Raw genomic sequence first — 15589 nt, 5'->3', positions numbered from 1 at the left:
TCAACCCCAGTCCATGGCAGGACTGCCAGCCATCAGCAGGCTGCCTACAGCCCCACCCAAGCTGGCCTTGAGCACCTCCAGGGCTGGGGCACCCACAGCAGTGCCTTGCCGCGCCCATAGTGAAGAATTTCTTCCTAATATCTCATTTAAACCCGCCCTTATTAGTTTAAAACCGCTGAAGAACACGTCCCAGCTGTTCTGTAGCACCCTTTGGGCCGCTGCAATGACTCCTTGCAGCCTTCTTTTCCTCCACCTCCCTCAGCCCACCCTCAAGCAGAGGTTTCCTCTGCTCGCGGAAAGGAGAAACCCAGCCCTTCAGCTCCAAATCTCCCCATTTTTTCGGCCTGACTCATGCGACGAGGCAGCGATGGTGCCGAACGGGGCACTCAGGCTCACACGAGGAGCCGACGGTTCCCCTCAGACCCAACCCGGGGCTGGGGGGAGGTCGGTTCTGCGCTTCCCCGTCAGGGAGCGGCTCCTCGGGGCGGTGCAGGCTGCGGCTTCCCCTTCTCGCACCGCCCCGCTGCCTCATTTCCTGAAAGAAGAGGAAGGTTTGCTGCGAGCTCAGCGACGCTGCCCTCGCACCGAGCTGCGCTCTGCCCTTCGCCATGCCGGTGAGGGGAGCGGGGCGCGGGCAGGGCAGGGGCAGGGCGGGCGCTGAGCGCCGGGACCGCGCTGTGGGGCCGGGCTGGGGGCGGCTGCGCGGGTGGGAGACGGGCTGTAGGCGGGAGCGTCGCACTGAGGAGCGGATTGATGTGGTTGTAGGCTGCCGTCTTCCTCTTTCTTCCTCTTTTTTTTTCCCTCCTGGCTCAGCTCTCCCCAAATCCCTCCCCTCTATGGGCAGCACAGCCCTCTCAGCCCGTGCTCTTCCATCCTGAATGGTTCCAGGATGGTGCTTTTGTGGCTATCACCAGAATGGTGCTGAGTTACAGAGGGCCTAATTAAGAAATGACTGTTGTTTGTGCGAGGAAAGGTTGCTGGAGACAGCACTAACCAACAAAACTCTGATTTGTGTTTGATGACCTGGGAGAGCCGTGAGCAGCGCTGCCAGCAGGATGCTGGAAGGGCAGTTTTCTGCAGCAATAACAACCAGCCTTCCCCTGTCTCTAGGCTTACCATTCAACTTTAATGGACTCAGATACCAAGCTAGTGGGTAACATGGCACTGTTACCCATCAGAAGCCAGTTCAAAGGCCCAGCACCTCGAGAAAGTAAGTTTACAAGAATCTGTGAAAAGCCCTTTGTGTTTTGCTAGTAATCATTTTTCACAGCTTACTCCAGATCAGGCCTACCAGAGCAGAAAAGTTGTGGCTTAGAAATTGAATGTTTTACAGAGGAAGACAGAATTTTCAGATACTCAAGTGGTGCAAAACACAGAAAATAATGATGCTATGGTTGTTATCTGGAGCAGCTCCAGGTAATTCAGTTGCTTTAGCAATTAGCACTGCCTACAGATGCTATTTTCACACTTCCTCCTGTGCCTCGGTGTGCTTTTCAGCAGGCTGTGAGGAGGACACGGTGGTGTGAACCCTTTGCTGTCAGAGGAAGTGGGGGTTTAGCTGCAGAACTCAGCTTTGGTGCAGTGGCTGAGGATGCTTAGCTGTTCTAAAGGATGAGGAAGGAGATAGGCAACACTGTAGGGCAGCAAAAATCTAAGCTTCAGCATTAGGCATCTCAGTACTGAAGAATTTTACAGACAATCTGCTATGAATTCCCCTTTAGCACATGGAATTGAATTTCCCAGGCATGATATCTCCCAGTAGTGTGGTGATTCAGTTTGAAAAAGGAAATATTTCAGAATTTAAGCAGTCTTCAATGTTTGTAAAAGAAAGCGAAAGCTGCAAGTCAACTTCTCACTATGTAATCTTCCCTTCCTCCTCTTATTATTTTTTTTAAGATAATAACGAGGAAGATTGTTTGATTGTGGTGTAAACTTCTTCCAAATATATTTTTGGGTCCTCAGAAAGAGCTTTAACAGAGTATTCTATACTGTTAAAACTCTGGTGAGTCACTCAACTGGTAGGAAACTGGAGAACTGCCAACCTGCTGCCCTTTGAGAAGTCATAGTGAGAGAAGAAGGGAGTAAAAACTCCTACTAAGAGTAAGAAATATTTTGGTCAGAGTTCACCACCAGCCTTTCATATGGGCAAGATTTAGTGCAGTCCTCTGCTTTTTGTAAACGATTTTGCTTTTGCAAGGATTATTGTTTGTTCAGTGTGTAAAAGTTATGACCAAATGTGGTGTAGCAATGCACTGCTTAATTTTGGTTTTCTTTTGTTTTCTTTTTTTTTTTTTTTTAGCTAAAGATACAGATATTATAGATGAAGCCATCTACTACTTCAAAGCTAATGTTTTCTTCAAAAATTATGAAATTAAGGTAATTTTTTTTTTGCAATAGTTTCTCTTATGAGGAAATTGTTGTCACAATGGCATGAACTCATTCCTATTTCAAACTCTTAGCAGTTCCATGAAGTCCCCTATAGTCTAACAGACTGAGCTCTGTGCTTACTCTTATTTTGCAGAATGAGGCTGACAGAACACTGATCTACATAACCCTCTACATTTCTGAGTGCTTGAAAAAGCTGCAGAAGGTAAGGAGGGAACCAGTCTGTTCTGAAGATTGTACTCAGGAGAGTATTTGCTGATATTCACCTTCTCTAAAGGCACAACAAACTCTGTTCACTGCAGTCCCAATTGACAGAACCACAAATACTTGAGGCTGTGGATCTGCATGGAGATGTTGTGTTGTTGTTCTCGATCAGTCTTTATGTTTTAGTGAGTGTTAAAATATTTTACTCTAAAGTTTTCATTTATAACTTTTAATCAATTGTTTGGTTGGTTCTTTCAGTGCAACTCCAAAGGCCAAGGAGAGAAAGAGATGTACACACTAGGAATCACTAATTTCCCAATCCCTGGGGAGCCTGGCTTTCCACTTAACGCCATTTATGCCAAACCTACCAACAAGCAAGAGGAAGGTAAAACTAAACAAAGAAGTCTGAAGGCTTCTTTTGGTCCATGCTTTACTAGCTGCATTTTTGTTACTATGACTAGAAAATTGACCCTGAAAACTTCTGGCTCTGTTTTCTGAGGTTTTCTGGCCTTAGGGGCCTGATGCCTCCCATTAATCTGTAGATCCAACTGAACAAAGTGGTAGGGGTCTGAGCCTGCCTTTTGCATCAATTGTAATTGCTAGATAGATTCTATAACAAAGCCAGAACTAACTCCCACACTGGCAAAGAGGAAGCCCAGAATGATGGGCAAAGGTTTAACTGAAAGAAGAAAACAGTTTGGATGATCCATTTTACTGATACAGATATCAGTATCTGATATCTGTAGCCAGCAAGGGCCTACAGATGTGAAAGCTCACATTTTCTGCTTTAAGCAGTGTTGTCTACTGCTTGTGTGCTCAATTTAGTTTGACTTAATGCTATTTTGTCTTTATGCTGTATTTCAGAGGTGATGAGAGCATACTTGCAGCAGCTCAGGCAAGAAACTGGTCTTCGACTTTGTGAAAAAGTATTTGATCCTCAGAGTGACAAGCCTAGCAAGGTAAGGATTTGGCCTGATCATCACAGATTTAATGAGAGGCTTGGTTGTTTTTTCCGAAAGCTGGAGAGAAGCAAGAGAATAGGGTGAGGGATCAGATGTGGGTAACTCTGGAGCAGGCTTCCCTGGTTTTACCAGGCTAGCAAAACAGAGGACTGCCAGTTGTCAATAAATTTCCAGCTGTAACACAGTAAGACAACAAATTCCAATTCAAGGTATTTTAAACAGTGGGGCAGTAATAGGCAGTTCTCCTTTAACTCTTCAAAGTATTGCAGTTTTGCTGTTTGCTAGGGACTCTTTTCAAATAGAAATTAATAGGCATGAGAGATGCTGTTTATATTTCCAGGCAGTTCTGATCTCATTGCTTCTTTGAAATAGACCATTTTGCCTTTTATCTGGATTTTTTAAAATAGCCTATCAGTGCATGAATTACCTCCTGATCACGTATTTCATGTGCAAATATGTTTGTATTTAATAATGAAATTACTCAGGCTAATTTAGTTTCAAAGGCATAGCTTTCTGTTGCAGTCTCTGTTCATTATTATACTGCAATAAATACACTGGAATAGGTAGTAAACTTACTTTTAAGTCACTATTTCATTTATAAGATGAAAACTTTTTTTGCCTGTTTTCTGATTATGTGTTTTCTCCTGCAGTGGTGGATCTGCTTTGTGAAGAGACAGTTCATGAACAAGAGCCTGTCTGGACCTGGGCAGTGAATAGGCAGAGCAGCAATATGAAGTATTTCCACAGCAAGGTGTATGAAATATTTTGCCTTTGTTTTGGATACATTTTGTACCAAGGAAAAAAAAAGCGTTTATGAAGAAAAAAGTCAATGAGGGGAAGAGAGACATAAAGTAAAAAGATCATTTGAGTACTGTAAGAAAGTATTATTAAGCTGGTGCTTAATAAATGATTCCTAACATGCTGTTTCAGATGCAGGCTGCTTTATTATCAGTGGCTACAGCTAGCATTTACAGCAGGGCTTTTGTTTAAAGAGAAGTGTTTGTGCCTGGAGTGGTGTGTAATTGCTCTGCTGGCTAGAGTCTCAGTATCATGTTGAGTGCAGTGTTTTTTTACTTTTTTTTTTTCTCCAATAAACTTAGCTTGTAATTAATGTGATAAGTGCTTTATGTCTTATGGTTAGCTTTCAAAGAAATAAAAATGAAATTTTGATGAAGAGGCCACCATGATATGATATTGGCAAATATTGTTTGTTTTGAGGATCTGCTGGTCCGAGCTCATTGTGTCTCCTTTGTGGCAATACTTTCACCATCACCACACAACGCTAACGCGCCTTTTTGTGATACTTCACTGAAAGAAGAAATCCTGACACGACTGTTTTATCTCATTGCTGCGCAGGATTAACTCTCCTACAGAGGTACTGTGTGCTTCATAGTTTACAGCAGCACCAGTGAGGTACTTTCCCCAGCTGTTGGCCAGCAGCAGCCTAGGTTTTGAGGTCTTCCTCCTCAGCTGTCTTACAGGCACGAGCTTTGCCACCTCACATCACTGCTGCAGCCATCAGACAGTGACATCTGTGGAGAAAAGCGTCCAGGCTCAAGAGCTGTGCAGTCACAACGTCTAAATCTTAGAATAAAAAACATATATATGATGCTGGGCCGGGAAGGGACGCACCCAGCAGCGACGCCTCCCTGCTCCCACACACCGACACCAGCGCCTCACAGCACCACTGAGCATGCGCGGAACCATCGGGGGCCTCACGGGGCGCCTGGGGCTGCCCGCCGCGCGCCTGTCCCGCCGTCGGGGCGGCGTTAAGGCACCGCGCGGGCGCCTGTAGACAGCGGCGCGAGGACCCCGCCTTGGCGCCATTTTGGAGTGGCGGCGGGTGTCCGGTTGTGAGCCGCGTTCTTCCTTCTGTCCCGTCCTTCTGCCGCCGCCGCCATGAGCGTGGTGGAGCACGTACGGGAGATGGCCTCCGCCGGGCTCCACTCGAACGTGCGGCTTCTCAGCGGGCTTCTCCTAACGATGAGCGGCAACAACCCGTGAGTGGCCCTCCCGCCGCGCTGACGGGACCGGAAAGGAAAAGGCCCCTGTTGCTCAGGGCCCTGAAGGGGTGAAGCTGCGTTCTGTCAGCCCACCTCTGCCCGCGGTTGGGCAGCAGCAGCAGGGGTCCGTGGCTCTTTCATGGCTTCCCCAGCGGAGATGCAGCGATTCCCTCCTTTCTTACCAAGGGTGCCCTGTGTACATCACAGCTCTTTCCCTCATTCTCGCGGTTCCCGTTGTTTTTCAGGGCTTTCCTGGATCGTTTCGGGTAGTTTTGTGAGGTACCGGTTAGAACCGCGGTCCCATTCCAAAATCCTCACATTTCAACACAGCAAGATGCAGCTCTGTGAGGAGCTGTGCTGTTACCTGCGTAGCAGAGCAGCAGCAATAGCTCAAAGTTGAAGCTGGATGAATAACTTCGGGTCTGTCCTTGGTTCTTAGGCTGTCAGCTGATCTCAGCCTGTCTGCATCTTTTCTAGGGAGCTGTTTTCACCATCTCAGAAGTACCAACTCCTTGTATACCACGCAGACTCTCTTTTCCATGATAAAGAATTTAGGAATGCTGTCAGCAAGTATACGATGGCTTTGCAGCAGAAGAAAGCATTGAGTAAAACCTCAAAAGTAAGGCCTTCTACTGGGAATGCTGCATCAGCTCCCCAGAGCCAGGTATTTAAAAACTGAGCAGTATGCTGCATAAATGATTGTGTATCCTTCTCTGCTTTAGTTAATGTTGAAGATTCAATATTGTAGCATTAGACTATGGACTACCTTTTTTTTTTTTTTATATATGTAATTAATGGTTTTGGAAGAGATGAGTGATGTGAGCCAGCAGTAGGTTACATTTTTATTTTTCTTCCACTAGATATTTTTAACTTACACTAAACATTTAATGAGGAGACTTTTTTTTTTTTTTTAAATGTAACTATGATGATGTTGCAACACTGTAAGGCTATAATGTGATGGAAAGTACAGTAATAATAGCAGGGTGGTACAATCCTAGGCTACAGCAAATGAAAACTACAGCAAACAAAAACAAGCCCTAATGCAGCAACTGTGGGTACAGAAACAAAGGAAGAAAATCTGCTTACCTTTAGAGGGCCTCTAGTAGACAAGGATCTCCAGAAAGATACCTTCACCTCCACTGCCAAGCCTTAAATGAGGGCTGGGAAGGGCTGTATCCTGGCTCCACCCTTTCCAATCACTCACCTCCATTGCCTGCACCTGAGCTCCCCTGGGTTGGCCCTGCCTTCCCACCAGGTGTTCAGTCACTGTTTCAGTCTGTGACATAACGTTTCCACTACTGTTGTCCTTTAATAGTTGCATTTTATTTCAGTGTTTACCATCTGAAATTGAAGTAAAATATAAAATGGCTGAATGTTACACAATGCTGAAGCAAGATAAAGATGCCATTGCCATTCTGGATGGGATTCCTTCCAGACAGAGGACTCCAAAGGTTTGTTCTAGCAAATGTTTGTCACTGGTGCTTGCTCAGAAGGTAGAAAAAAAGGTTGAGGAAAGCAAACTTTTAATCCATATACACTAGAATAATAAAATCTCATAGTAGGACCCAACTAGTTGCATGGAGCTTGAATCATTTCTGTTCTTTTATCAATCGTTACTATTTAGAATCTAAACAGAAACATTTCCATACCTTCCTTCTCTTGAGAGCTTCCATTGATATAAAGAAATGAACTGAAAGAAGGTTAATGCAGCGGATATACAGGTTCTTCTTGTCATACTTAAGACACTTGCCCATTTTTGGATGTCACAATGCTGAGATTTCCGGATGTACTATGTAAATGAAAAAATGTGAATTTTATATTTGGACTCAAGAATCAATATTAATTTTATAATCCATGGTAGGTTATAGTGATCTCAGAAGAACTACTCAGAACAGAAGGGAGGGAGACAGCATGCTGGAGGGAGGACAAAACTGTGACCGTATCTTAATGAGAACTCCTTTCTAATTCTTACAGATCAATATGATGCTGGCAAATCTATACAAGAAAGCAGGTCAAGAACGCTCATCTGTTACAAGCTACAAGGAAGTACTGAGGCAGTGTCCATTAGCACTTGATGCCATACTGGGTAGGTTTCTCCACACTGTTAAGTATGTCAGTCCTAAGAAGCATTATAATTTGAAGCATGTTTGGGATGGGTAATTGACTGCCATCTCTACGTAATATTTAATGCAAATGTATTTAATGCAAATGATAAATTCACGGCAAACTGCTTGTTTGTGCTTCCTAGTCTTCAGACAATTTGTAGTAGTGATGATTGAAAATGGTTTTTATTATTTTGAATACCTCTCTGAACAGGTTTGCTCTCGCTGTCGGTGAAAGGTGCAGAAGTGGCCTCCATGACAATAAATATCATTCAGAGCATTCCAAACTTGGACTGGCTTTCAGTATGGATCAAGGCATATGCTTTTGTGCATACTGGAGATAACACTAGAGCAATCAATACAATTTGGTAAGAATTGAAAGAGCATGATGTAATCAAATGCCATAAAATATTTCTTTAATGTTATTTTAATATCATTACACATAAATAATAGCAATTTATTTCTCTTAAAGCTCTTTAGAGAAAAAGTCATTGCTGAGGGATAATGTAGATCTACTGGGGAGCTTAGCAGACCTGTATTTCAGAGCTGGAGATAATAAAAACTCTATTCTAAAATTTGAACAAGCTCAAATGCTGGATCCTTACCTAATAAAAGGTGAGTAAATCGTAAAGGAACATTTATGTAGAGTAATGATCTGGTAAATTAAGTTAGAGTAGCAAATAAATATTGAGTGCACTATTGAGTATAGTTGTATCTGTCCTTCAATTCAGAGTTTACATTCAGAAGCTGTACACTTACCAGTTGCTGGTAGTTATGCAGTTTAAACTAAGCGGTTGCGTTGCAAGTTATTTAAAGGGGCAGATATCTAGAAGGTGACACATCCACTTACGTGGTTTGCCAAAGAAGTATATGTTAGGAAGTTTGAATTTATTGTAGTGAATGACCTTTCTGTTTCTTGATGATTGACCTTCAATGTTTTCATTGCAGGAATGGATGTGTATGGCTATTTGTTGGCACGGGAAGGTCGACTGGAGGATGTAGAAAACTTAGGCTGCCGTCTCTTCAATATTTCAGATCAACATGCAGAACCCTGGGTGGTATCTGGGTAAGATGCTCTCTTTCCTTTCTTACCCTGACTTTTGATTTGCTGAGTTACAGCTGATTGAGCGAAATCAGCTTTTTTGTCCTGTTTTGGAGGTAACCTTAACTACTCATGAGTACCTATTTTGGTTGGTTTCTTTAAGCTTAAACTGGTTTGAATTACTAAACCTTTGCAATAGCAGTGATGTATTAAATAGCTGTGATGATTAATGGGTTTCTTTGTTTGTTTTCCAACTCTGGGGAGGTGTTTCTTTGTTCTTACACAAACATTTATTTCTAACTTAAAATACAGAAGATCCAGCAGTTACTTGTAACCTGTTTCTTCCCTCTCTCTTTTGAGTCTCTGTGAACGTACACAGGCAGTACATGTTTACAATCCATCTTGTCTTTCCATAGGTGTCATAGTTTTTATAGTAAACGATACTCCCGTGCCTTATATTTAGGAGCCAAAGCTATCCAGCTTAATAGCAACAGTGTTCAGGCTCTGTTGCTGAAGGGAGCTGCCCTCAGGAACATGGGCCGAGTACAGGAGGCAATCATACACTTCCGTGAAGCGATACGGCTTGCGCCTTGCAGGTTGGATTGCTATGAGGGTGAGTGAAACAAAGCTACTCAGACTGCACTGGTGCAGCACTAATGGCTCTTATTATTAGGAATCAGAATAGACAAGTTCTTTTCCCCTGTTGACTTTCTAACACATAAGTTGTTATTACCCAAAAACGCATAAAGTGCTGGTAGAAGTAGTCAGGCAAGAGATACTAGAGAATGTATGTATTTATAAGAATTATTTCCAAAAAAGTTGTTTGCTTTTAAGTGGTTTAATCTGAATGTAAGCAGACTTGGGTGTTTTGAGGAGATCAGTTTAGGATGATGACATTCAATGTGTGGTTAGTCGTACCAGGAGCATCATTTTGTCATACTGCCTCCTAAGTAGGAACAAGTTTAGATGGTAAGTAGTTAAGGAGAAATGCTCATGTGTTTGGGGGAATATGCATTTTCTTATAGAGTTAAAAGTTATATTAACTTCTCTTAGCAAAATAAAATACCTCAGAAGATATACAGTATTAAGTAGAAATGGATGATAGTGGTTCCAATGTACTGTTTATTGGCAGTCTTAAGAATTGCTTGTAGAATATTTCAGCTGTTGGCAACAGTTACATCGGGATGTTCACTATGGTATGTAGTTTACCAATGGAGAACTACACTGCAGTCCTCTTGATCCACTGTTACCTGTTTTGCATGGTGACCAAGTGCTAATAATTGAGGAGGGGCGACTGACTGCAGCACCAAATGAAACTGAAATGCTTTTCTTCTTTATTATCAGGTCTCATTGAATGTTACCTAGCATCTAACAGTATCCGGGAAGCTATGGTTATGGCAAATAATGTGTATAAAACTCTGGGAGCAAATGCACAGACACTCACTCTGTTAGCAACAGTCTGCCTTGAAGACCCAGTCACACAAGAGAAAGCAAAAACGTTACTGGACAAAGCACTGACACAAAGACCTGATTACATTAAAGCTGTGGTAAAGAAAGCAGAACTTCTAAGTAAGTTCCTTTTTTCATGTCAACTTTCTTATAACGTACTCTGTCATATACAGGAGTGTTCTGCAGCCTCATCAGTACAAATAATATGACAGGGATGTTGCACCACAGGGATTTGTCAGTTCTGTTTGGAAGGAAAAAGCACAGGAATTAATTGTACCTAGCAACTGACATTATGACAGCACTTTAAACCATTGCATGCAAAATGTTTTGCCTTCAAAGTATGTGTGTTAACGTGTGTAGCAGTCATTGCTAACAAAAAGTATATTACTGCCATCCTTCCTGCCAGCAGCTCTGAGGAAAGAAATGCTTTTGTGTTGTGATAGCCCTTAGTGTACAGTCTGCTTATGGTTTATCTAAACTATTAATTAAAACTAGTTTTGCAAATTAACAGGTAGAGAGCAAAAGTATGAAGATGGAATTGCTTTGCTGAGGAATGCATTGGCTAATCAGAGTGACTGTGTTCTGCATCGAATACTGGGAGACTTCCTTGTAGCTGTCAATGAGTACCAGGAAGCAATGGACCAGTACAGTATTGCCCTAAGGTAAGGCCAGAGAGCCAAGGCTGTAATGTATGTATAGAAATGAATAATTGACCAAGTAAAAAGTTGAGTGCCAGGCCACTGGTTGATTAGGGCATGCAGCAGAGGTGGCTTTACATCATGCTTCCTCAAAGCAGACAAACGTTGCATTCTGATAATGAATTAGTTGGTACAAAGCTTTGTGCTGCGGAGTGCAAAATTCAGGTATTCTGTTAATTGCAGACATCACTGGGCATGGAGTTCCTTGGCTAATGAAGTGATTGAGGCATGGGTGTATTTATAATTAATTATATAGGCAGCCTTTTTGGGAGCTGTTCCATTAGAGCAGAAGATAATGTATAAACAGGAGCTACTGTGTAAATTTAAATAGGTAATGAAGAACCTTAATGTTACCTTCTGAAGTTATGTTGTGTTACTATTTTTTTTTTAAATTTCAGAAAGTTAAATTTACCTTAAATCTAGCACTCCATATCCATAGCAAACACACACAACATAAACAGGTCAGCTATTTTTTCCTTGTATATGTGATATGTTTAATCATAGCCATTCACATTTTTATTACTTTCTCATTGCTTCATGATTAGCGTTGTCTGGAGGAACTGACTAGCTTTTCTTTGAGTGTGTGGTGTTTAGAAGAGTGCACTTTGAGGCTCAAAATGCTTTTATATGAGAATGTAATACCTGGTGTTAGTGTCAGGTGAAGTTGTGCCTACCAGGCTGAAATTGTTGGTGGTGCTAAGCAGGACGTGCAGAAAAAAGTTCTGTTTTTATGGTAATGTCACAAATATAAGAAAAAGAAGTCTTAAGGCAATATGTGCTATAAGTCTTAAGGCAATATGTGCTTTTCTTCTCTTTCCCTCAGCTTGGATCCAAATGATCAGAAATCACTAGAAGGAATGCAGAAAATGGAAAAAGAGGAAAGTCCAACAGATGCAACCCAGGAAGAAGATGTGGATGACATGGAGGGAAGTGGAGAAGAGGGGGACTTGGAAGGCAGTGACAGCGAGGCAGCCCAGTGGGCAGATCAAGAGCAATGGTTTGGCATGCAGTGATGGCTGCTCTTCCCAATGGTCGATTTGGCACATGAACATACCACTAAGGCCATTCCTTTCTGAACTCTGATATTTGCAAGAACAGAAGACTATCTTTTTTTTTAATTTAATAGAACTATTAAATGGTTTCAGTCTATGCATCTCAATGTCATGAAGATTCTTGATGCTTCTTTATTTATTAGGTGTAAGGAATTAACTGCAGTGGAAGTCATTTGCATCTTTCATTTAAAAAGAAAACTCAACCTACTAAAACCAAAAGCATTAGATTCTAAAGTTCCTAGAAGCCTGTTGTTTTTGATAAAAGCTGTCTGAGTTGCATTCAGGGCTAAGTGTGCTTTATCAATTTGTAAATAGTATTTTGGTATGCCTTTGTGAAAAAGGTCGTCTTCCTTTGTTTGTACGCTGTGATTTGGGCTCACACTCCTGCTGAAGTTTTGAGGAGTCACTTGGCTGTGGCTGAAAGCAGCACTTTTCTCTTGCTGTGTTGGTTTAATTACTGTCTTTTTGCAAGGCATTGCATGTGGTATAAAGAAGTTTGGTACCCCAGGCAGCTTTGAGCTAGAGAACACTTTTATAGCTGATTGATTTCTGTGTACAGAATCAAACCAGTCCTTACTAAACCTTGTAATCTGTCTGTACATAAACATTTCTTTTAAATGCAGTTTACTTTTACTTCAGTGTATTACATAAGGGTTTTACAGCAGTGACTCAAAGCACTTCATGTTCTGCATACAGGAGGTATAAGAATCCATCCTGTTCCACTTTTCTGGAAAAACGTTAAATTGTACAAATGTTTCATCCTGTTCTTGTCATGTTTATATGCTTTTTGTCAGATAATATTTGAATTCATGTTATCACTTCAGCATCATCTCTTTGAGGGTGATCTTTGTGTAATCTAGAAATTGTTTCAGTTCTGTGGCTTGATGTGTAGGAGGAGGAATTACTTTGTGCTGTTATGTTTCTTACCATTCTGTTTCCTGAAATATCTTTTTATATTGCCAGTTCAATTTCTTTTGTATTTATTCTGTTCCCACAGTTATGCTGGAGCAGACAGACCTTAACACAAGGCTAACAAGCAATTCAGAGTAGCAGCTAACAGAGGAATACCTATTTTGTACAAATACCTGACACAGAACAAGCATCCCCTAACTGTAGGAATACAATGCCAATAAGGGTAAAAGCTCTTCTTCTGTCATGTGTTATACAAATTACAGAAATGCACTACATAGATTACTTCTCTTAGAAACTATTTTTGAAGTATTTTGCTATGTTACATCCTTACAAAGGAATCTTAATATTATATCCATTTAAAAACAAGCAGAAGAGCTGAGTATCTGTTCTCTGGAATTCTGAGGACTTTAGACTTCCTAAAGTATTACATGGAATTATGCTTAGTTGAAGATTCTGTGGGAGGAACAGAAAAGTATGTGCTGCTATCTTGGTGATTGAATTGGCATGAGCTGTGGCTGCTCTGTAATTAAATAAATACACTGAACAGCTTCATTTCAGTTACAGTGAACATTCTGCTAATTGCATTCTGGTGTATGAGGGAGCAGAACCTTCTTTAAAATGAAGAATCTAACTGTTAATGGCCTTGCTGTATGATGCAGTGAACAGCCTTCAGCTCATTGCCTATCTTTTTGTAACAGAAAAAGATACAGATTTACAAGCAAATTGAAACTCTCTTTTTTCCCCCTTCAGGCTCAAGCTTTCATCAAATTGTATTCTATGTCTGAAAGGTAGGCAGGGTCAGCAGCTTTCTAGGTGTTATTTCAACCCTTCCTACTCAAGGAAAGAACGGGCTTCTTAATGTTATTGAAGCAACTAATATTTGACAAGAGAAACAAGTGAGGTATGTGGTGCACAGTTTGAGCTGTTCAGCCATTTCATTGTGATATTCCTTTAAATCCACCACAAGCTACAAGTAAAAACTACCAGTCTTAAGCATTTCTCTGAAACAATGTTTACATGGAACAGGAAACTTGAGAACCACAGTTTTACTGAATCATCCTGTAGTGTGTCTGTTGATTATCTGATAAAGTGAAGCTGAATGCGCTGCTAAACAAAACCACAGAATATCAGCGTGCTTATGTGTAACTTTAGCAACTAAATTCAGGTACACCTAAGAACACCTTAAGAGTACTGTCAAAATAGAGTTGCATCCTTGCTGCTTTGTTTTTCTCAGAACTTTGCTTCTTCCTGAAAGCTTCAGTCAAATAATACATAGATGAGTATTGTAATGTGATGGAAAGTACAGTGGTATGGGCTAGATGGCACAACCCTAGGCTGCAGCAAATGAAAACAAGCCCAAATGCAGCAGCCCTGGATACAGAAACAAAGCTAAACTGCTTACCTTTAGAGGGCCTCTAGTAGACAAGGATCTCCAGAAAGATGCCCTCACTTCCACTGCCAAGCCTTAAATGAGGGCTGGGAAGGGCTGGATCCTGGCTCCACCCCTTCCAATCACTCATCTCCATTGCCTGCACCTGAGCTCCCTTGGGTTGGCCCTGCCTTCCCACCAGTTGTTCAATCACTGCTTCAGGTGATTTCTGCCACAAGTATTTACAGAAATGTTGTTTGTGTTATGGTTCTATAGCTTGTTATAATATTTGCTATTAATGGTACTGCACAGGACTGAGGAACTTCAATGTTACATGTGCTGAATGCATTTGATATTATATAGATAAACATACTTCACACCAGCTTCAGAAGTCCAAAGGGATTCTTGTCTGTCAACTAGCCTTCATTAATACTTTAATTTTAGAATATGATCTCTAGATTTGCATAGATTTTGTGCTCTCACATTCATTTACTGGTTTTCTAGTTTAGGGACCAGAACAAGTAGTCCCTAATAAGCAGTTGACCTCATTCTGTCCATCAGTCATAGTGCACCCTAGAAGAGAAGATAATAAAGCCAAAAACAGAGGTTCCATCTGTTAGATCTGTGATGTAAGCTCCCAGAAGTGAAGCAATACTTAGGTGACACCAAAAAGCAATTGACATCCAGTTGTATTCTGCACGTGCTGTTCTCGGGGTTGTGTAAGGATAAAGAGACTGTGCTTGAAATCCTGACAGCTGTGTTTGACTTTGAAATCACAGATGTCATTAGCAGGTTTTGAATTCTGTCCTGCTTTATGAAAGATACAGAAGTGATGCCAGGAGACAGAGTTTGTTCAAACCTAAGGCCCTTATATAGATTTGTATGGGCTAAAAGTCTTAATTTACCAGAATCTAGAAGCGTCGTACATTGATGATGTGGCTACCAAACATGTAAATATTGTAGCATGTGGCTTGGCATGCTTTCTGTGATGTGCTGATAGCACCTGGAATACATACAGCATTTATAATTCTTATTTCTAGATCTTGAGAATCTGGAATTGTGATGTAGAGATAATAGAAGGAGCTGAGGACCACTAGCCAATAGGAAATGTTCCTATTTGAAGTGCTTTTTCTTCTTAAACCAGTGCTGATTATGGAGATTGTTTCGGATTAACTAGGGCTTTTATTTTCCTTTGAGTGATTGTTTTCCTCATTGGTTCTGTTTTCTGTTGTGATCCTTCTGTCCTTTTCAGGAGCTCAGTGATGCAGAAATTGATCCTTCCAGAACAGAGGCAAGAAGTATTTTTTATTCAGCAAACCCTGCTTTAAAATCTGCATGTCAGGAACTGCGCTGCTACTTTTAGATCCCCAAACCATTTCCACGCATCAATATTTTGACAGGATGACAAAGA

General features: G+C 41.5%; 2 protein-coding genes across 2 annotated transcripts; both read left to right on the top strand.

Annotated features, from left to right (window-relative positions):
- The first annotated feature begins 456 nt into the window (after window positions 1-456).
- On the top strand, window positions 457-4480 carry ARPC3 (actin related protein 2/3 complex subunit 3). The gene is made up of 7 exons (XM_031592615.2): window positions 457-614; window positions 1111-1210; window positions 2300-2376; window positions 2522-2590; window positions 2848-2974; window positions 3454-3548; window positions 4202-4480. The coding sequence occupies exons 1-7, from the start codon at window positions 609-611 to the stop codon at window positions 4262-4264; spliced, it is 537 nt and encodes a 178-aa protein (XP_031448475.1). The 5' UTR covers window positions 457-608; the 3' UTR covers window positions 4265-4480.
- Window positions 4481-5355: 875 nt separating this feature from the next.
- On the top strand, window positions 5356-14607 carry ANAPC7 (anaphase promoting complex subunit 7). Its single transcript, XM_031592610.2, has 11 exons — window positions 5356-5551; window positions 6032-6218; window positions 6886-7005; window positions 7529-7640; window positions 7871-8024; window positions 8129-8271; window positions 8605-8722; window positions 9115-9311; window positions 10043-10267; window positions 10659-10809; window positions 11669-14607. Exons 1-11 carry the CDS (start codon window positions 5451-5453, stop codon window positions 11856-11858), a joined length of 1698 nt encoding a protein of 565 aa, XP_031448470.1. The 5' UTR covers window positions 5356-5450; the 3' UTR covers window positions 11859-14607.
- The last annotated feature ends 982 nt before the right edge of the window (window positions 14608-15589 follow it).

This window comes from Phasianus colchicus, chromosome 18 (genome assembly GCF_987193195.1).
Source record: "Phasianus colchicus chromosome 18, bPhaCol1.hap1.1, whole genome shotgun sequence".
Lineage (NCBI taxonomy): Eukaryota > Metazoa > Chordata > Aves > Galliformes > Phasianidae > Phasianus > Phasianus colchicus.
Note: the sequence above shows the minus strand (reverse complement) of the source record. Positions and strands in the feature narration are given on the sequence as shown.

What these genes read in the sequence shown, in the direction of transcription:
- ARPC3 (XM_031592615.2), top strand. An exon ending in TCAAAAATTATGAAATTAAG is followed by an intron (nt 2,377 to 2,521) that starts GTAATTTTTTTT and finishes CTTATTTTGCAG; the next exon opens with AATGAGGCTGACAGAACACT. An exon ending in AGAGTGACAAGCCTAGCAAG is followed by an intron (nt 3,549 to 4,201) that starts GTAAGGATTTGG and finishes TTTCTCCTGCAG; the next exon opens with TGGTGGATCTGCTTTGTGAA.
- ANAPC7 (XM_031592610.2), top strand. Translation starts at nt 5,451, where the DNA reads ATGAGCGTGGTGGAGCACGTACGGGAGATGGCCTCCGCCGGGCTCCAC. An exon ending in AGAGCAATCAATACAATTTG is followed by an intron (nt 8,025 to 8,128) that starts GTAAGAATTGAA and finishes TTTCTCTTAAAG; the next exon opens with CTCTTTAGAGAAAAAGTCAT. An exon ending in AAAGAAAGCAGAACTTCTAA is followed by an intron (nt 10,268 to 10,658) that starts GTAAGTTCCTTT and finishes GCAAATTAACAG; the next exon opens with GTAGAGAGCAAAAGTATGAA.